Source organism: Festucalex cinctus, chromosome 2 (assembly GCF_051991245.1).
Source record: "Festucalex cinctus isolate MCC-2025b chromosome 2, RoL_Fcin_1.0, whole genome shotgun sequence".
In the NCBI taxonomy this organism is placed as follows: Eukaryota; Metazoa; Chordata; class Actinopteri; order Syngnathiformes; family Syngnathidae; genus Festucalex; species Festucalex cinctus.
The window spans coordinates 3,298,545-3,320,777 of NC_135412.1; the positions used below are offsets into that span (position 1 = coordinate 3,298,545).

Here is a 22,233-nt window from a genome sequence, read left to right on the forward strand (position 1 = left end):
CCGACCACACTCTGAATAGCCCCTTGATCAATTTAAAACAAAGAGTTTTTATTTTTGACTGTTTACAAAACTTAATTAAATATTCAAAGATGTATTTCTCGAAAAACGAGGATAAATATGAGACAAAAGTCCGGAACAATTGATATATATATATATATATATATATATATATATATATATATATATATATATATATATATAATATTTTTTTCAAAAATATTGAAAAAATGAATGAATGAATGAATGAATGAATAAATGAGTTGCTTTGTTACAGACTCAAGGTCCAGACACAAACAAACCAAATTCACAATCTAAAAACACAACTATTCAAAAAATATATACATATTACACACCAAGGTAATATTAAAGGGACTAGCGCCATCTAGTGGTGAACTAATAATTCATTCATGAACTGTTAGCCTGGGTGGTGCTTGATTCGAGTGTTTTACTCAATGCGGAGACCGCAGCTTACCTTCCACAGTTCTTGTGATTCAGGCCCGTCGCTTGTCACTTTCTGCTTTTCTCTTGCAAGATTGCAAGAAGTTGCTGTCACTCAACGAGATAGCTGTTTGCTTGTGCGATATAATAATTGTGGTAGGCTTGCGAAATATGGTCCCTCTGAGCCACCGTAGTGTGTGTGTTGCTCCTTGCTTCTAATGCTATTCTTTGACCACTTGATGGCACGAAGTACTACACACTGTGTCTTTAATAGAGAAGTATTTTTTTTCTTTATTCAATACTTTCCATTTTCAATCAATCCATTACAACGAACCAAACAATACAAAAAGAAATAAAAACAAACAAACAAACAAACAAACAAAAAACACACAAGAAACAAGAAATGCTAGGGGGTAACTAAAAATATGTCAAATTAAATAAATATGTTACATTCAACACAAACTGAAACAGTCTTCATCGCCTTTTTGTTCTTACAATCTCTAATAGATAGAAAATAAAGCCTGAGTTCGTTAATGAAGGCCAAAAAAGAAGGCTTAATTCGCATAAATTTACACTTATGAACGTGAAATTTTGCCAAAATAATAAATAAATGAATCAAAAACACCTTTGCGTTGCTCTTTCCACTTTTTTTTTTCAACAAAACCAAAAATGAGTTTCTTCCAAAATAAAACAAATTCTTTGTCAAAATAAGTTCTTATAAAAGAACGCAGCCTAGACCAGAAAAGATTCACATGATGACACAGCAAAAATACGTGAACCATTAATAGAGAAGTGGCGTCATATAAAAGGCAACAATGTTTCCAGAAATGGAACTGGTGTCATGTGGCACAAGCTGATGTTTGATAAGCGTGCAATACTGCAGCCTCTCTGTCAAGCAAGTTGATTGTGTTCTAATAAATGTCAATGCAATGATATCCTTATTTATTTTATTTTTCATTTTTTATTATTATTTTTTTTATTCACTTGGGTTTTGGACCGGTGTCGAGGGATACTGGTTTGGCTGCCAAGTAGGGGTGTGGTAAAAAAATCGATACGGCAATATATCGTTGCGGGCCTCGTTACAATACACGTATCGATACGCAGGCGTCAGAATCGATATTGCTCATTAAATTTAAATAGGCAGTTTGCCTTTGCAGCTTGCATTGTGCCTAAAAAAATAAAAACTAGCAGCGTCTTTGAAGTTAATTGCCTTCAATTAATGCAAAAATAGCTCACCAGTGATTGGACACTGTGTCTTGCTAAGAAAAATGAAAGCAGAGGAACAATAACAACATTTATTTACTTATAAACGTAACCTGGCACGTGTCTTAATGTACCAATTTTCGTATTATTTTGTTTAAAAACGAAATAGAATGTGTTACATGAAAAAAAAAATGCTTTTTATTTCCCCAAATATTTCAAATAAGCACATTTTAGAGCTGTAATTCTAATAATTTGATATTTTTGCTCATAACGGCTCATGCCTATTAATACATTTAGACCAGGCATGCCGCTAGGTGGTAAACCAGAAGAGCTACTAACTAAAATATTTTTGTCAGTCAGCATAACAAACGTATCCTTTAAGTATACATCCATCCATCCATTTTCTGTACCGCTTATTCCTCACAAGGGTCGCAGGGGGTGCTGGCGCCTATCTCAGCTGGCTCTGGGCAGTAGGCGGGGGACACCCTGGACTGGTTGCCAGCCAATCGCAGGGCAACACAGAGACGAACAACCATCCACACCCACAAGCACACCTAGGGACAATTCGGAGCACCCAATTAACCTGCCGTGCATGTCTTTGGAATGTGGGAGGAGACCGGAGTACCCGGAGAAGACCCACGCGGACATGGGGAGAACATGCAAACTCCACCCAGGAAGGCCGGAGCCTGGACTCGAACCGGAGTCCTCAGAACTGGGAGGCGGACGTGCTAACCACTCGCCACCGTGCCACTTAAGTATACATATGACTGTTTTTATAAAATGCAAGAAAATTAACTCATTCACTCCCAGCCATTTTCATGTTCTATTGCTATCAAAAAAAAAATGTGTCTCTTTCATCAGGGAAAAAAAAAAAAAAAGTACAGTATATATATTTTTTTAGGTTTTTATGTTTTGTAGCATTAGCATTAGAATTAGCTAAGTTTCATCATTATTCACAAACCTGTTGAAAATACTGGGAAAAAGAGCTTGTTGCAACATGGACCTGGTTGATCTCTTATACTTTGCTGCCACCTGCTGGCCGTTTTTTTATTGTAACAATTACCATCGCTTCAGGTCAGAAACCGCATCAAAACCTTCAGCATAGAAAAACCTAAACAACGTATAAATACGTTTTTGGGAGTGAATTAGTTAATGTAATATATCGGGATACGTATCGCCTTGAAGCTCAAGTATTGGGATACATATGTATCGCGATATGTATCGTATCGTGACACATGTATCGTGAAACGTATCGTATCGTGAGGTTGGCGGGAATACCCAGCCCTACTGCCAAGTGTATGTTTGATGATGATACCGTATACTCACCGTGGAGCCCTCCTTGAACGTATCCTCTAAGTCTCTTTAGGTACTACCGACGACATCCAGCAGGTGTCGCTGCCACGCAGGAGATCAACATCCTGCTGCGCCTGCGTGACCGTGACCGCGACCGCAGCGCGAACACAGCGGACGCGGGTGTGTGCCTGTCACCAAGAGGCAGCGGAAGGAAGAAGACAGTGTACAAGATAGAGGAAATCAGAGCGTGCAAACATGGACCTGCGCTCGGAGCTACTCAAGTCCATCTGGTATGGCTTCACGGCACTGGATTTGGAGAGGAGTGGAAAGGTCTCCAAGTCTCAGCTGAAGGTGAGTGGATATATCTATCAAATGTTCTCCTTGGAAAAAAATATATATAACAGTGTCATTTCCTCCGTCAAACTCACACTACCTCTTAAAGTAGGAGTTGGTGTTGCATTGCTTGAATTCCAACCATTTCCCTTACGAGTTTTATTTGATCTATTCTTGTACAAAGTGTCACATAACAGACGGAAGTTAAGCGGCAATAGAACAAAAGTCTAGTATAGGAACTTGAGTCCCCACTTCTTAGGCGTGTGAATTGCCTCGTATCTGACGACTCGATTCGTCTCACGATTCACAAGTCACGATTCGATTCGATACCGATTAATCCCGATACGAATTCATAAGTCGATTGTTGCGATTTTTTTTTTAATTCAAATTTAGAAAACACTAATCCGTAAAGTTGTAGAGTGTAAGATTTGTATGAAAATGTATTATTTATTTATCTGAAACTTCAGTTTTATACAGGTTTCATGTTTGATCAGCATTCAAATAAAATATTAAGGCTTAACGTTCCATTAATATAACATTCTTCTATGCTTAAGGTGTGAACTCTAACCCGAATTAAGACGTTTTATTGAATATTTTTCCATTAAAAATGGAAGTGTAAAAATCGATTCAGCCGCCTATTGAATCGATTCGAGAATTGCGCGACGTAGTATCGCGATATATCGGCGAATCGATTTATTTATTTTTTTAACACCCCTAGTGTGTATAGTGTAAAGTGGTCCTGTGGCACTGGACCTGTCGGAGCAAACCGCCTGTTGAACTGAGAGTAAACAACACAAGTCTTGTGTGTACGTGTGTGTATGTGCGTGTGCGAGCATATGTGTGTCAAAGGGACATTGTTACAGTGAGATCTCAGACAACGTGCGAACGTGTTGGTCATTGTCTCTGTTTTCAATGCAGGCTGTGTTTTTCCTTGGCCTCATGGTTGATTATGTCACTCCAGCTCACACTTCATTCCAGCCACCTATGCTCCTCAGCCCCATGACAGGGCTTATCCGCCACATACACGCTGCCAGTGTACGACAGGGCACTGTGCGCTTTTTTGCTCACAAAAGCTGTTAGCATGGCCTCGATAGCAGCAGATGTTTTTCTCGAGTGGGGACTTGAGACAGGATGTGGTTGGGGAGTTTGACGCCTTGCAGCATGTTTCACAATACCTTCAGGTGAAGGCACTCATGGCAGTCTGTTTAATTAACGAAAACCTCTATTACTTAACAATTGGTGACATAAATTATGTTGTATAGTTTTTAGTTTTCGTGTAGTTTTTCATTATGTACATAATGCCTTGTGGCATGTTGTGTCCGAAATCCAGATTTGGTTCCAAACCCGCCAGTTGAGAATCACTACACTAGTTAAGTAGTCACTAATTTGCGAAGGTATGGCCATGGGGGACTGACATATTTTAAAACTTTTCCCATATATAAGGCGCACCGCATTATAAGGTGCACCTTCAATGAACGACATATTCAAAAAAGCGTTGTCTACATATAAGGCGCACCACGCTATAAGGCGCACCTTCAATGAATGACATATTTTGAAACTTTTTCCATATATATAAGGCGCACCTTCAATGAATGACATATTTTAAAACTTTTTCCATATATATAAGGCGCACCTTCAATGAATGACATATTTTAAAACTTTTCCCATATATAAGGCGCACCGCATCATAAGGTGCACCTTCAATGAACGACATATTCAAAAAAAGCGTTGTCTACATATAAGGCGCACCACGCTATAAGGCGCACCTTCAATGAATGACATATTTTGAAACGTTTTCCACATATATAAGGCGCACCGCATTATAAGGCGCACCTTCAACGAATGACATATTCCAAAACTTTTCCATATATATATATATAAGGCGCACCGCTTTATAAGGCGCACCTTCAATGAATGACATATTCAAAAAAGCGTCTACATATAAGGCGCACCACGCTATAAGGCGCACCTTCAATGAATGCCATATTTTGAAACGTTTTCCACATATATAAGGCGCACCGCATTATAAGGCGCACCTTCAACGAATGACATATTCTAAAACTTTTCCATATATATATAAGGCGCACCGCATTATAAGGCGCACCTTCAATGAATGACATATTCAAAAAAGCGTTGTCTACATATAAGGCGCACCTTCAATGAATGACATATTTTGAAACGTTTTCCACATATATAAGGCGCACCGCATTATAAGTCGCACCGTCAATGAATGACATATTTTAAAACTTTTTCCATATATACAAGGCGCACCTTCAATGAATGACATATTTTAAAACTTTTCCCATATATAAGGCGCACCGCATTATAAGGCGCACCTTCAATGAATGACATATTTTAAAACTTTTTCCATATATATATATATATATATATATATATATATATATATATATATATATATATATATATATATATATATATATATATTATATATATATACATATATATATAGGCGCACCGCACCGCATTATAAGGCGCACCTTCAATGAATGACATGTTTTCATTTTTTTTCCATATATAAGGCGCTACAGTAGAGGCTGGGGTTACGTTATGCATCCATTAGATGGTGCTGCGCTAAAGGGAATGTCAACAAAACAGTCAGATAGGTCAGTCCAACTTTATTAATAGATTACAAACCAGCTTTCTGACAACTCCATTCACTCCCAAAATGAATAAACAGCTGTTTTATTATTAGTACTAGCTAGCGATCCAAGATGGCGGGACCTTCTGCGCATGCGCGTCACCGAGCGTGAAGGGTCACCGATAGCGTCTCGACAGCGAGACCTGTTGCGGCTCAATATTGATCCGTATATAAGACACACTGGATTATAAGGCGCATGGTCAGCTTTTGAAAAAAATTGAAGGCTTTTAGGTGCGCCTTATAGTGCAGAAAATACGGTACTTTAAATACACGTCTCACTCAGAATATCAAACCTGCAGTTCCCATAAAAAAAAATAAAAAAAATGTTGAAACTGACTCCATCCTTGTGGATTTGCAGGTGTTATCACACAACCTCTGCACAGTGTTGCGCATCCCGCATGACCCAGTTGCTTTGGAGGAGCACTTCCGCGATGATGATGACGGTCCAGTCTCCAGTCAGGGTTACATGCCCTACCTCAACAAATACATCCTCGATAAGGTGATTTCATTTCATTATAAATATACTGTACATTCTGTAAGATGGGGTCATCCACATGGTGGGGGGCACCAGGCAGCCCCTAAAGAACCCAATGAGTGGCGTGTGGGCCCTTTGTAATAATAGCTCACCAGTGATGGGAGGGACATCGTGATTTCATGGCACTACATTTTAAAAGTGACATTGTGACATGTACCTAATTGAATTAAGTTTTTTTTTTTTTTAGGTGAACATGTTTTTGGAAGCATTCGGATTGTGCTTGACATTCTGACTACAAGATGAACCCCCTAAATTCACATCATACAGTAGACCCAAGCCTGATGGTTTGGTGCTAACTAGGGGTGTGAATTACCTAGTACCTGACGATTCGATTCGTATCACGATTCACAGGTCACGATTCGATTCGATACCGATTAATCCCGATACGAATTTATAAGTCGATTGTTGCGATTTTTTTTCATTCAAATTTAGAAAATACTAATCAGTAAGCTTGTAGAGTGTAAGATTTATATGAAAATGTATTATTTATTTATCTGAAATTTCAGTCTTATAGAGGTTGTAATCTGTTTCATGTTTGAACAGCATTAAAATAAAATATTAAGGCTTAATGTTCCGTTCATATAACATTCTTCCATGCTCAAGGTGTGAATCCTACAAAAAAAACAAAAACAAAAAAAAAAAAAAAACGATTCTGCCGATTATTGAATCGATTCGAGAATCGCGCGGTGTCGTATCGAGATATATCGCCGAATCGATTTTTTTTTTTACACCCCTAGTGCTAACAATATCGTTTTCATTTTTTCGTAGGTAGTCGAAGGCTCCTTCAACAAGGAAGATGTGGACGAGCTGTGTTGGACTCTGACAGCTAAGAAGAACTACAAACCCAACAGAAATTCAAACACAGTTCTGGCAGAGCGTGACGCATTTCGGCTTTGGTGCCTTTTTAACTTTCTGTCGGAGGACAAGTACCCTCTGGTGATGGTCGCTGATGAGGTTGGTCAAACGCAGAATTGGGCAATTTATTTTCTAAATGGTCTATGTGAGAAACAGGAATTTGTTGTTCCTTAAACCGAATATCGTCATTAAGGTCACGGCCCCTATTCCAGCTGTGCAAGAGGCGAGGTACACCCCAAATTGGTTGTCAGCCAATTGCAGGGTACAAATAGACTAACATCCGTACACATATTCACATCTACACTGAAAAAAAAAACAACTTGTAAGATTTACTTAAAAAATATCATTGCAAGTATTTGCACTCTAAGTTATACAGAACTCTTAACCCAATACATCTTAGTACTTGGACTAAATTTGTTGAAATAAATACGAACAACCATAAACACTCACAATCACACCTTGGGACAATTTAGTCGCTCCACTTAACCTACTATGCATGTTTTTTTGGAATGTGGGAGGAAACCAATTAAGCACAGGGAGAACATGCAAACTCCAGTCAGGAAGGCCGAATTCCGGAGTCGATCTCGCACCCGCTGTAAAAGGGAGGCGGCTGTGCTAACCAGTCAGCCACCATTCCTCTAATAAACCAATGGCAGATAATGTTAAAGAAAGCTCTTTTGTTTAGTTCTGAAAGTGCAATAGAGATTCAAATTACAAAATAAAATACAAACCACCCCCGAATTTAGGATTCATTTATAATACATTAACCAAATTGCAGAAAAAAAAATGAAAACTTCAAGCTTCAGTTAAATAGTTAAAGTTATCGTGCGGATTTTTTTTAACATGAATCTCAATTTGATCCTCACCTCCCGTGTGTGCGATCAGCACTGACTTACCACGGGTTTTCACTGACTGCGGTTGCGGTGCGGTGCGTCTTGACTGCGTGCTCCGGACGGGTCAATTTTTTTGTCAATCCACACCGGCTCCGCACAGCTGCGGTCCGGCAGCTCCGTCGCCGCCCATTTCCCAACGTGTCTCGCGGGACCGTGCGCGCGCGATCATGTGGCATTTCACAACGACAAACATACAGAAAGTCTGTGCTTCTTCTGCTATGAGATTCCATGCAGCATCTTTTTTTTGGTTGTCCTTGTAAAGTATATTAATAACGAGAGTCGGGTCAGTGCGTGCTCAAGGCGAGCGCCACTCTTTATTTCTGTCTTCCGCGTCCGGCTGCCGCTCAGTACGGCAAGCGAGACGGGCACAACAAGCAATCGCGAACATCAAACTCACAATACATTACAGTCCTTATAAAAAGGATGTGCCGTGTCATATATTATTTTGTGGTTTTCCACCTCCAATATAAACCTCTCCTCGTCCATGTTCGCTGGTGTCTAAACCGTGAATGAGCACATGGCCCGGCGACGCCCACGTCACGTTCTGCTGATAAGCTTGCGAAATACGAGCTGGCGAGTATTTTATTCTGAAAGGTAACCGGAAATTTATTTTGAAACTGCGTCGGTCTTCCTGTCCCGCTCGATGTGTTTTGTGCTAGCTTGCCATTTGCCGGAGGCCTACCGCATGCGGCGTCCGGCAAAAATAGAAAATAGGCTATCCTTGCGGAAGGCTTGCGGCACGCCGCAGGCCTTCCGCAGTCAACACGCAACGCACCCGCAAGCGGTGTAGACTGCACCATTCGAATGAATGGAATCTAATTGCTTGCGGCGCCGCACCGCACCGCAACCGCACCGCAACCGGTGAAAACCCGGGGTTACCCCTGACAGCGTTCGGTGACACCAGTTCCGGTTCAGCGTTGGACGAGAGGAAAATAGTCCAGCAAGCTGGCTGGGGTCTCGGAAATAAATCGTTTTTCTTCTAAAAACTATTTGTTTTCAAAAGCGTGATACATTTCCATCACAATACTCTTTCCTGAATAAAGTCAGACGCCATTACCGCCAGCCACTACTTTTCTGTTCGTTCGTATCACTGCGCGGCGCCCTGGAGAGCGCTAACCGACGCACTGCAGCCAGCTAGCTGATACTTCCGCCGAAAAGGCAAACAACTTCAGGCGGAAGGATCAGCTGGCAGCAGTGCGTCAATTCGCTGTCTACAGGGCGCCGCGCAGTGATACGAACGAACAGAAAAGTAGTGGCTGGCGGTAATGGCGTCTGACTTTTTTCAGGAAAGGAGTATTGTGATGGAAATGTATCACACTTTTGAAAACAAATAGTTTTTAGAAGAAAAACGCTTTATTTACGACACCCCAGCCAGCTTGCTGGACTATTTTCCTCTCGTCCAACGCCGAACGCTGTCAGGGGTAAGTCAGTGCTGATCGCACACACGGGAGGTGAGGATCAAATTGAGATTCATGTTAAAAAAGCCGAACGATCCCTTGAAATAGTTAAATGTTAACTTAAGTGTGAAGCAAAAGACTATATATACGTTGGGAACTGAATAATACACACAAGTCAAATTCTATGTTTCCTGGATGACATTAAGCAGGAAAAATAATTCAATAATGATTAAATAATTAAAAAACACACTTATATATTACGTTAGTGTACATACATAGTGTAATTAGTGTACAACGTGCAATATAATGTACGTTAAGCATTTAAACATGTCAACATAGAAATTTCTCTCTCTCTCTCTCTGTCTATGCTAACATACCACTTAACACTTTTTTTTAAATCACAATCTCAAAAGATATTGATGAATATAGGTTTTTGAAATATATGTTTTTAGTTTATTTGCTGGGGAAACAAATGTGGTTGTTCGAGGTTATATTGCCGTCTTGTTCATTCCAATGAGAAGGCTGTGATCTGTAAAAACAAACATGTCAAAAGATCATATACAAGCACCAAGTGCACTCTTGACTGAAAACTTGTTCCCTGCATCATGGAACACGCAGACACTTTTTACGCCACAATTCGGGCTCCTGTCTTACTTTCAACCTCGCGTTTTTGGTTTCCTGTCATTTGGTTTTCACAGACGTTTTCAAGAAAAAGGCCGACATTCAGAGCCCAGATTGGTTTCTGAGCGCCACTACATTCACTTTCTAAACTGCACACAGTGCACAGTGTGTCAAGAAAAATACAATGACGCTCTGTACTCAACTCAACTCAACTTTATTTATAAAGCACTTTAAAACAAGCATTGCTGTATACAAAGTGCTGTACATGAAACAGAAATCGGTCGAGCAGTAAAGAATAAGATGAGAAAAACAAAAGAACAAAGCAAAAATTTTAGTGAGTATACAAGTATTTTTTTATATATTTTTTTAGCCTGGGAATTCACAAAACAGGAACGCAATCTTTGCGAGGGAACGCAAAGTTTTGTTTTTTTCTACCATGTCACCTTAGGGCAGGGGTGTCAAACATACGGCCAAATGGGTTTAATCCGGCCCGCGAGATGATTTTGTAAAGTTAAAAATAATAATAATAAACTCGCAATGTCGGACTAATTAATCAGCCGGCCACAATCAAAACATATAGATTTGTAATTTCAAAATGAGCAATGCAACTTGTACGGGGAATCGTCATCCTGGATGTCATTATTTTACACACAACTTAAACTACGGTTTAATTATTATTGTTTTTTTTGTAATCATACACCGAATTAAACGTGTTAAATACGACACAAATTTAATTACTGGTAACGCAAATGGATATCACAAGGATTAAACGTCCTTTTAACATCATTAACTGCACCATGCAATGCATTCTGGGAATATATATGCAAAACAGGTCGATTTAACACATCCGGAAAAGTGTTGCCGTGTTCCATTTGCATTCGTGTTATTTTTCTGAACAATATGATTACAGTTCAGCTGCATAATTTAGGGCTGGTCCACGAAAGTCTGCGTATAAATGACGGCAATTGTTTTTAAGTTATATACCGTTGTTTTCCCGATGCTGCCCACTTGATAATAGGGATGTAACGATATGCAAACATCACGATGCGATATTATCACGATATGAAGGTCACGATATGATAATTATCACGATATTGTGGGGACGTTGGTGATATTTAAAAAAGATCACAATATTGTAAAAAAGAGAGCTCATACTAAAAAAAAATAAAAAAAAATATTGTGCTTTTGTACATAACAGTAATACATATAAACCGCCTACAATCTCTAATAACAATATTGAGGCACTTACTTGGTAATGCAAGCACACATTGATCGCTTCACAAGCAAATTAGGCTCCCCTTCATCTGACAATTAGCATACATTTTAAACATAGAAGGCCAAAACATCCCTAATGAAAATTAAATAGCACTAATAAACTAGCCACTAGAGGGTGCTAGAACTGCACAAATGGAAATCAAACTGACTTTTTTAACAAATGTGTTCCTTTTAAATATTGTGAATATGACGACGACGATATTGTGGCAGTTTTAATATCGCGATATCACGATATTGCCCTTATCGTGACATCCCTACTTGATAATAATTTATTGATTGATTGAATTTGTATTTATTATTATTATTATTATTATTATTATTATTATTATTATTATTATTATTATTATTATTATTATTATTATTATTATTAATTCAATCTCTGGTGTAATAACCTTATTTATTGATTGATTGAATTTTTACTTTTTATTTTATTTATATTATTATTATTAATTCAATCTCTGGTGAAATAACCTTATTTATTGATTGAATTATTTTTTATTTTATTATCTGTTCTCATTGCTGCTGGACATGTAAATATCCCAGAGGGAGCCATCCCAAAGGGATCAATAAAGTCAAGTCTAAGTCTAATATATTTTCCTCCATGCGGCCCCTGAGCTAACGTGAGTTTGACACCCCTGCCTTAGGGGCTCCGTAGTAGCTTATAGCATAGAAGTAGCTGGTATAGCACTGCATGGTAATCATGAAAACATGAATCTCTCTGCATATCTTTTTTTTTTTTTTTTTTTAATCCACCCCCCCCCCCCCCCATACAGGTGGAGTACCTACTCAAGAAGATCTGCGCAGCAATGAGCATTGAGTTCAATTGTGTTGAACTGGAAGACTTATTCTCCCAAGAAGCAGTGCAGCAGAGAGGCATCACAGTTTGGATGTTTTTGGAGATGATGGATGCAGGAAAGCTGGCCAGAGGCATCGATAGGAGTGTCATCAGCATGGCGATAGAGGAAGTATACAGGGAGATAGTCGGCGATGTCCTTAAAGAGGTAGTAGCCGTGCGTGCGTGCGTGTGTGTTCTGCATCTGCTTTCAGTCCTGACATTGTGCGCGTGCGTGTGTGCGTGCGTGCGTTGCAGGGTTATTTGTGGAAGAGAGGCCATCTCAGGAGAAACTGGAAGGAGCGCTGGTTCACGCTCAGACCGAGCAACTTGTTCTACTACACCGGGGAGGACCGCAAGGAGTGCCAGGGCAACATTGCTTTGGATGGCAACTGCTGTGTGGAGGTAAAGGCAGCAAATGCTGGTTGCAAATATGGCCTCTATTTCCGTTAACTCTTTGGACCAACTAGGGCTGCGCAATTAACTCATTCACTGCCAGTCCAGGACAAAAAAAAAAAAAATCTTTGACGTCTAAAACCGTCTATGGCAGTGAATGTGTTAATCGAAATTCAATTACAATTTCAATCTTTCAATCTTCAATTTTACAAAATCAGCATAATCGTTAAAAAAAAAGATGATTAATGCTCTTTTTTTTTTGTTGTTTAAATGTTTAAATGTCTTTTTTTTATTTTAAAATAACACATTTAATACATGTTTCATCCAAAAGGAACTTGCATAATTATAGTGTTTCAAAGAATTTTGTCTTAATATTTTTTATTATTATTTTTTTTTTTTACGCTTGAACATTTTCTTGTTTTGTACAAAAAAATATAAAAATAAAAATAAAATAAAATAAAAATCATCCTGCACTCAAACTTCAAGTTTTTGTCAGCATAAATAAATAAATAAATACATACATAAATATAATAAATATTATTATAAATTATGTTTGGTCCAAAAGGAACTTACATAATTAGTGTTTTTTTATTTTTTTATTTTTTTTTTAAGTTTTAATATTTTTAAATGCTTAAACATTTTCTTGTTTTGTACCAAAAAATACAAATAAAAATAATCGTTTGAATAATCGTGATTTCAATTACTTCTAAAATAATCGTGATTATTATTTTTTCCATAATCGAGCAGCCCTAGGACCAACTTTCCCTCTTAGCTGCGCGCGTGCGCAATCGCGCAGTGCTCTCACCAAAAAAAAATCCTAACCTGCAGCTGTATTTACTGTTTGTATTTTTTATATTATCTTCTTATAAACAAATGATAACTTTATATAGTACGTGTGTTTAATGGAGTGGGAAAGTAAAATGTGACAAACAAAAAAACAACAACAGCCATGTCGTGTTGTGGGGACGGAGCCGCTCCGTTCAAAATGAATGAGAATTACGTCACTACGGTGACGCCAGCAGGCGCGCGCACCACGCACGCAACAGGACACCATTCCCACTTCACTTACAGTTTTAATAGCAGTTTGGGTGCACACACAGTTGTTCTACTGCACTTTGAAGCATGCATACATGATACAAACACTCAGCAATGACGAGACTGCAGTGACGCAACCGCGCCATTCAGGAAGTCCAAATATGGGCCTAGTTTACGAGCCTCTTCAATGAGGCGTTTCAGAAATGTTCACGTTTGAATAAATTACGTTTTCCATTATTTTTGAGTGGACGATGTAGGCCCATATTGATAAAAATTGTTTTGAGACTTTATTATGCCTAAAATAAGCTGTGATTAAAGACAAGTAACAAACTAGGGCAGAATCTAATCGTCTGAAAAATGATGTACAAGGTTTGAATTTTTTTTGTAACATACATACGTCATGTAATTTATGATCTCAGGTTTTGGACAGGTGTAATACTGGTTTGGCTGCCATGTGCATGTATGATGTTGTCAAGAGCTTACTGTATAGAAATGGACTCAGTTGGGTTTACATTTCACAGCCAATTTTATCCTGATGGCCTTTGTGTTCATTTCATTGTTCATGGTTCTGACAACATGATGCGGACAAGCTTTTGAATAGCCCTCACAGATATAGCTTATAAGAGAAAATGTATATATGCGTTAATTTCATAACAATGACGTGCATGTAGTGCTTCTTGCAGTCTTAGCCGTACAACCATACGCCATGCATGGCGGCATTTCACTGTGGAGACAGTAAATTAATATGAAAACGCTGCGGGAAAACGAATATTTTCAAGTTTGGTCGGCTTAGTGGTTGGCAACGTAAGATGGCTGCCGGTGGCTTCACTTCTCGCTATGGTGAATAAGTGGCATTGCGAGTTTGTATATAAGTCCATGGATGTCGCACACCCTAATCCATGGATTGCTCAAGAAGTTTGCGTGAATGCTAGGGGTGTGCTCAAAAAATCGATACGGCAATATATCGTTGCGGGCCTCATTACAATACACGTATCGATACGCAGGCGTCAGAATCGATATTGCTCATTAACTTTAAATAGGCAGTTAACGTTTGCCTTTGCAGCTTGCATTGTACCTAAAAAATAAAAACCAGCAGCGTCTTTGAAGTTAATTGCCTTCAATTAATCCAAAAATAGCTCACCAGTGATTGGACACTGTCTTGCTCAGAAAAATGAAACCAGAGGAGGAATATCAACATTTATTTACTTATAAACGTAACATGGCACGTGTCTTAATGTACCAATTTTCGAATTATTTTGTTTAAAAACGAAATAGAATGTGTTACATGAAAAAAATGCTTTTTATTTCCCCAAATATTTCAAATAAGCACATTTTAGAGCTGTAATTCTAATAATTTGATATTTTTGCTCATAACGGCTCATGCCTAATAAATTTAGACCAGGCATGCCGCTAGGTGGTAAACCAGAAGAGCTACTAACTAAAATATTTTTGTCAGTCAGCATAACAAACATATCCTTTAGGTATACATATGACTGTTTTTATAAAATGCAAGAAAAGTAATGTAATATATCGGAACGTATCGCCTTGACGGTCATGTATTGGGATACATATGTATCGCGATACGTATCGTATCGTGACACATGTATCGTGATACGTATCGTATCGTGACACATGTATCGTGATACGTATCGTATCGTGAACATGTATCGTGATACGTATCGTGAGGTTGGCGGCAATAGCCAGCCCTAGTGAATGCACAGTCACACGGAAAATTAGAGGGAACATTGCTTTGGACACGTCACTGAAGGTGTAATGGTCTGACTTTGGTACAGGCAGCGTGGGTTCAGTTCCCATTCAATGTGAGTGTAAATGGTCGTCCGTTTTTTTTGTCAGCTCGTCGAGGTTTCTCTGCATCCAGCCTCATCAAGGTTCTTAGTCCTGCTCTCTGTTGTGACTTTGTGTTTTTGAATATAAACACTTTTACTTTTCCACTTCCATGTCCTGTCTGCTTTTGGGTGCAAATTCTGCGTCTCGCGTGACATTTACTTGCCGAATCAAAGTAAAAGACTTTATTATCATTGCATAATATCTTGCATGCTGTCTTCGTTTAAGGTGTTGCCAGACCGCGATGGTAAAAGATGCATGTTTTGTCTAAAAACGCTTTCCAAAACATATGAGATGAGTTCGTCTGACACCAAACAGAGACAAGAATGGACAACAGGTTGGGAGAAATCAATATATCACGATCAATCCGACAGGAGGTTCTTTGATTACACCTCACCTGTCATCCGCCAACAGCCATTCAGACGGCTATCAGGCTGCACGCGGAGGGGAAGACGTCCCTTCACAAGGACTTGAAGCTGAAGCGGCACGAGCAGCGTGAGCAGCGTGAGAAGAGGCAACAGGCCAAGGAGGAGGAGCTGCAGAGGCTCCGGGCCCTCCAGGAGGAACGGGAGCGGAAGCTGGCGGAACTCGAGCTCTTGAGGGAGGCGCAGAAGCAGGCGCAGGTTCTCCTGGAGCAGGACGAAGAGAGGCGACGCCAGCAACACGAGCAGCTCCAGCAGACTTTGGAGGTGCAGCTGCGGGAGGCCGAGGAGGTGAGCGACTGAGCGCGGCGGTAAACGCGAGAAGAGTCGGCTTTGAGAGATGTCCTTCTTACTAGGGCTGGGTATTGCCGCCAACCTCACGATACGATACGTATCACGATACATGTGTCACGATACGATACGTATCGCGATACACGTGTCACGATACGATACGTATCACAATACATGTGTCACGATACGATACGTATCGCGATACATATGTATCCCAATACTTGATCTTCAAGGCGATACGTATCCCGATATATTACATTAATTTTCTTGCATTTTAAAAACAGTCATATGTATACCTAAAGGATACGTTTGTTATGCTGACTGACAAAAATATTTTAGTTAGTAGCTCTTCTGGTTTACCACCTAGCGGCATGCCTGGTCTAAATTTATTAATAGGCATGGCCGTTATGAGCAAAAATATCAAATTATTAAAATTACAGCTCTAAAATGTGCTTATTTGAAATATTTGGGGAAATAAAAAGCATTTTTTTTCATGTAACACATTCTATTTCGTTTTTAAACAAAATGATACGAAAATTGGTACATTAAGACACGTGCCATGTTACGTTTATAAGTAAATAAATGTTGATATTCCTCCTCTGGTTTCATTTATCTTAGCAAGACACAGTGTCCAATCACTGGTGAGCTATTTTTGCATTAATTGAAGGCAATTAACTTCAAAGACGCTGCTGGTTTTTATTTTTTAGCTACAATGCAAGCTGCAAAGGCAAACGTTAACTGCCTATTTAAAGTTAATGAGCAATATCGATTCTGACGCCTGCGTATCGATACGTGTATTGTAATGAGGCCCGCAGCGATATATTGTCGTATCGATCTTTTGACCACACCCCTACTTCTTACTGTGCGGGTGTCAAGGTGCGAATCAGCATGCAGACGGAGATGGCGCTGAAGGAAGAGGAAGCGGAAAGGCAGCGAAAGAGGATCCGTGAGCTGGAAGAGATGCAGAAGCGACTGGAGGAGGCGCTGCAGCAGGAGATCAGAGCCAGGCTGGATGAGGAGGCCTTCCGCTATGCTCAAGCAGGGTAAAGTCGGCTTGAACCAAGAAAATATGAATGTTATTTTCCACTTTTGTTTTTGGACTGGAAGGAATTGAGATGTCACCCCCCCCCCCCCCCCCCCCCCCCCCCCCCCCCCCTGCACACATTCCCAGAATAGATGTAAAGTAGTGACAATGAAGTAATAATAAATTTACAAAGAATTACATAACATTAAGTTGGCATAGGCCAGTGCTTCTCAATTATTTTCTGTCATGCCCCCTCCCAGTAAGAAGAAAACATCTCGACCCCCCCCCATCGACTATAAATAGTATCATTTGTCTATAAAATTGTTATAAGCACACCTCTGCATAATGCTGTATCCTTAATAACGTAAAAGAGAATAAAAAAACAAAAAATGTGGACCAAGTTACAACAAAGAATAGCTTTATTAACTGTAACAGAAAAGATTTAAAGTGCATCTGAAATTAAAAACTAAAATAAAATCCTTAATTAAACTATAAACATTTTTTTACGATGTCAAACCATATGATACGGAAAAATAAAATTACATAAAATCAAGAAATAATAATGCATTCAAACTGATCATCAACATTAACTCAGGAGGACAATATTAAAAACAAAAAACAAAACTTTAATCTGCAAAACAAAATATATAAAATAATTTGTGCTGATTTTTTTACTTTTTTTTGCTGTGTGCAAAGCGCGCATGCTCAGTGCAAACAAAACCCCTACACCACAGAGCGAATGCTCCCTGCGCACACTCTGCCAATAATGAGCGCGCCACTGCCCCCTAATGTAGTGGAGGTGCAATTGCACTTTATTCTCGGACAGTAAAAAAAGATAAAAAATAAAAAAAACATGTTCCGCAGGGTCAAACGCGCCCCCCTTGATGGTGCCTCGCGCCCCCCTGGGGGGGGGGGGGCCCGCCCCACTATTTGTGAAGCACTGGCATAGGCTGACTACAGGAATGTAGATACCATTTAAATCCAAATAACTGAATACAATTATTATTCTACTTTTTACTCTAACTCAAGTTATGTAAAAGGACTTACACTTAAGTAAAAAAAAAAAAAAGCAATAATTTTAGATTCCCATTGAAAATGAAAACAACAAATACAGTAATACTTGGATTATTATTGTGCATGTCGCTCATTCAAAAAAAAACAAAAAAAAACGTCTAAGAACAGATTTTATGGCACGAATTAGTGGTGCACTATTTAGATTTGAAACATAGATGAACATGTTTGGCTGTCAAAAAAGGCATGCTAGTTTTCTTGAGGACAGCTGACACATCCGCTGAGGACCTTCTGTATAGGGGCCTTTAATTAAAAGACAAAAGATGTTTGAAGACCTTTTTGTGGATGCTCTGGGCTGGGTGCAGGTTACTTGCTGAGGAAGAGGAGAAAATGAAGGCACTGATGACCCTGCAAGAAGAGCAGGAAGAGTATATCCTGAAGACACAGCGAGAGAAGCAAGAGCTAAAACAGGAGATGGAATCCAAGTCCCGGGCCCTGGATGAGGCGCAGAGGCAGCTTGAGGAGGTCCGGGCCAACCGACACAGGGTTGACCAGGATGTTGTGGTAAGCAAAAAACACAACAGCAGTCCTCTTTTCTTTATTGCATTACTCCTGAATAGGAGCATACTCGGGTTTTCATGCACGTTTGCTAGGGATGTCACGATAAGGGCAATATCGTGATATCGTGATATTAAAACTGCCACAATATCGTCGTCGTCATGTTCACAATATTTAAAAGGAACACATCTGTTAAAAAAAAAAAGTCAGGTTGATTTCCATTTATGCAGTTCTAGCACCCTCTCGTGGCTAGTTTATTAGTGCAATCTAATTTTCATTAGGGATGTTTTGGCCTTCTATGTTTAAAAATTATGAAGGGGAACCTAATTTGCTTGTGAAGCGATCAATATGTGCTTGCATTAGCAAGTAAGTGCCTCAATATTGTTATTAGCGATTGTAGGTGAATTAATATGCATTCCTGTTATGTACAAAAGCACAATATTGTGCTTTTTTTTAGTATGAGCTCTTTTTTTTTTTTATATATATATTTGGGTTTTAAAGGGGTTATTTCCTCTGTTATGGAGAAACATAGGACTGATTCAACTGATTCAGTGATAGCTGTATAGAACTGTCTCAACAGCTCCTGTTGCAGGCCGTTCTTTTTCACTTGAGGGCCACATCCAGAAAATCAGAAGGACGCAAGGGCCACATAATGTTATGAAGAGAAATTGTGTTTAGTCCTAAAAATTGTACAAATAATTTATTTGTGCTTTTGCATATTTAGAAAAATGCAACAGTACATAAACCAATTTATTTGTAATATGGCAGTAGGGTTATTATAGTTTGGGAATTTTTCATTTTAGTTTTCATTTTGTTTTGAGTTTTTTTTTTTTTTATGTAGTTAGTTTTAATTAGTTTTCGGGGTGGTTCTGATAGTTTTTTTTATTAGTTTTAGTTCTTTAATAAATGCTTAGTTTTAGGTTAGTTAGTTTCAGTGTTAGTTTTATTTTTTATTTTTTTATGTGTATTACTTGTGCGCGTCATTATTCCAGTTTATATCAAAATAAATCTACTAAAAATCACACTTAAAATCATCCCCAAAGGCTCATGCATTAAATTAATTACCAAAGACTAAAACGAAAGACATTTTTGCTGTAATTATAGTTAGTTTTAGATTATTTACTTTTTTAAACATAAAATGTAGTTTCAGTTAGTTTTCTTTTTTAAAAAGCATCTTCGTTTTTATTTTATTTCGTTAACGAAATTGTTTTTTGAATTTTAATTTCTTCGTTAGTTTTAGTTAACTAAAATGGCACCTGTGTTTTTCGACACCCTCCCTTCTTACTTTGACCATCTCCAAACATTTTTGTTTTTATTTTATTTGAACTGAGTCAAATGCCATTTTTAGCATATGTCGTGGGCCACTGAAAATGGACGGCGGGCCGCAAATGGCCCCCGGGCCGTAGTTTGGACACCCCTGAGCTACAGGAAGTACTTCCTCTGCTGGGCCTTTTTCAGGATGGAGTTGATGTTGGTCTCCCACTTCAGGTCCTGGGAGATTGCAATTCCCAGGAACTTGAAGGTCTCAACTGCATGTTTTTTGTTTTTTTCTAATATATTTTGATGGCTTGTTTTGACCCTCTCTATATATAGGCTGCTCAAAAGAAACTCCGACAAGCGAGCACCAACGTCAAACACTGGAATGTTCAGATGAACAGACTGATGCGACCCATTGGACCTGGCGGTGAGTTTCCGCTCAATATGTGTAGTGAGATTAGAAGCGGGAAGGAACAAAATGTGGCTCAGTGCAGGTCCATAGCTTGTCATTTGGATGCCCAAGGCAAACATAGTAGAGCGTCACATCACGTAATGGGCTTTCTGTCCCTTTTTATTAAATATTCACAAGTCAAAAATCTTGATTTAACATGATTTTATCTGTCCTTCACATGCCTTTTTGTCCAGATAAAAGACCTTTGTTGAGAAGCTCCCTACCATCCTTCCAAATTCCGAGCCAGAGAGATCCTGGGCTGAATTTCAGAAGGATATCGGGATCCGAGGATCATAATGAGGAATGTAAAAAAAATGTTGACGCCGGCCTCAGATGCGATGCCGATTTAGAGACACACAACTCCCACGCTTCGAATGGGGACCTGAACGTCTCATAAATGCATGATTGATATACGATGCCTATGCAACCAATCGTTTGTATTTTAGGACTGGAGGAGTTGGGCATTTAAAACTGAAGTGGCAGCATCAAATGTTGAACAATGTTAAATATACTAATTTCATTTTCATATTTTTAATTGTCTTAATGAGGCACTGTGCCTTGCATTTTTTTTTAACCAGATCTGATCTGGATACCAAACACGCCTCAGGCTTGTATGAATGAAAATGCGAACAATTGAAACATTGTGATGTTAAAATGTAAACGTTTGGACACATATTAGAAAAGCTAACAATGCTTATCAGCATTTTCATATTTAGGCGTAGGAGGCTGCTCAAATTTTCTGTGTATAAAGATTTTGACGACATAGTACTTCCTCTTTTTTTTTTTACATGTAATGAAAGATAATTTACATAATTTCAATGTTGTGATATGTGCAACGTCACTTTACTTCATTGTGGACAATGCAACCGTATTTACATATGTACATTCAAATAATGAAACAAATGAAAAGAGTGACTGTCTGACTGTGTCTTCATTGGCTGTTTTTGTTTTGTTTTGTTTTTTTCCGGGCACTGTTGTAGATGCATCATTGGTTGCTGTTTTGGTGGTCATGTCGCTCATTGTGTGTACAGGTAATTGCTTAAAGCAGCATGGATTATGATGGGGACCAGTAAGTAATACATAACAGCAAGTAAATCTTCACATTTATATTGCTAATTCTTGGTAGGACCCGAGCAGCAGTCTTGCGTTCGTTTCAAGTCTTGCAACTAATAGCTCCCGCGACCTTTGTGAGGAAGAGGCGCTTAAGAAAATGGATGGATGGATTAATAAGCTTTGGCTTCTTTCTGCCCCTTCTCGAACCGAACACTTTTTTGTTTCTTTTTTGTTTTTGTTTTTGTATTTGTTCGAGACAAAGGTCAAATCAGATCAAATCAAATCCTTTTTAAGGACCAGAAGATGCCTGAAAACTCACCAATGTTTGCACTGGTGCGTACAATGGTGAAAATGTGTTTTAACAAGACAGAAGTGAACACAAAGTGACTCCAACTGGGGCTCGAATTGATGCCAGAAATCTGAAAAAAAATTGGCTGATAATATTAGATAGTGATAACATTTTTACCCCTCAGTCTTTCGTATATAATTCTCTACCCATTTCCAGACCCAAATAAAAATCACAAAAAAATATGAATTGCACATTCTTGATCAATCT

At 38.9% G+C, this 22,233-nt stretch overlaps 1 protein-coding gene across 1 annotated transcript; it reads left to right on the forward strand.

The window, feature by feature from the left end:
• The first annotated feature begins 3,092 nt into the window (after nt 1-3,092).
• On the forward strand, nt 3,093-21,539 carry LOC144013401 (differentially expressed in FDCP 6 homolog). Its single transcript, XM_077512213.1, has 11 exons — nt 3,093-3,285; nt 6,285-6,425; nt 7,230-7,415; nt 12,276-12,503; nt 12,593-12,739; nt 15,839-15,947; nt 16,025-16,323; nt 17,200-17,366; nt 18,724-18,922; nt 20,510-20,600; nt 20,819-21,539. The coding sequence occupies exons 1-11, from the start codon at nt 3,190-3,192 to the stop codon at nt 21,019-21,021; spliced, it is 1,866 nt and encodes a 621-aa protein (XP_077368339.1). The 5' UTR covers nt 3,093-3,189; the 3' UTR covers nt 21,022-21,539.
• Nucleotides 21,540-22,233: the final 694 nt, after the last annotated feature.

What these genes read in the sequence shown, in the direction of transcription:
- LOC144013401 (XM_077512213.1), top strand. Translation starts at nt 3,190, where the DNA reads ATGGACCTGCGCTCGGAGCTACTCAAGTCCATCTGGTATGGCTTCACG. An exon ending in TCTCCAAGTCTCAGCTGAAG is followed by an intron (nt 3,286 to 6,284) that starts GTGAGTGGATAT and finishes GTGGATTTGCAG; the next exon opens with GTGTTATCACACAACCTCTG. An exon ending in ATGGCAACTGCTGTGTGGAG is followed by an intron (nt 12,740 to 15,838) that starts GTAAAGGCAGCA and finishes TCTTCGTTTAAG; the next exon opens with GTGTTGCCAGACCGCGATGG.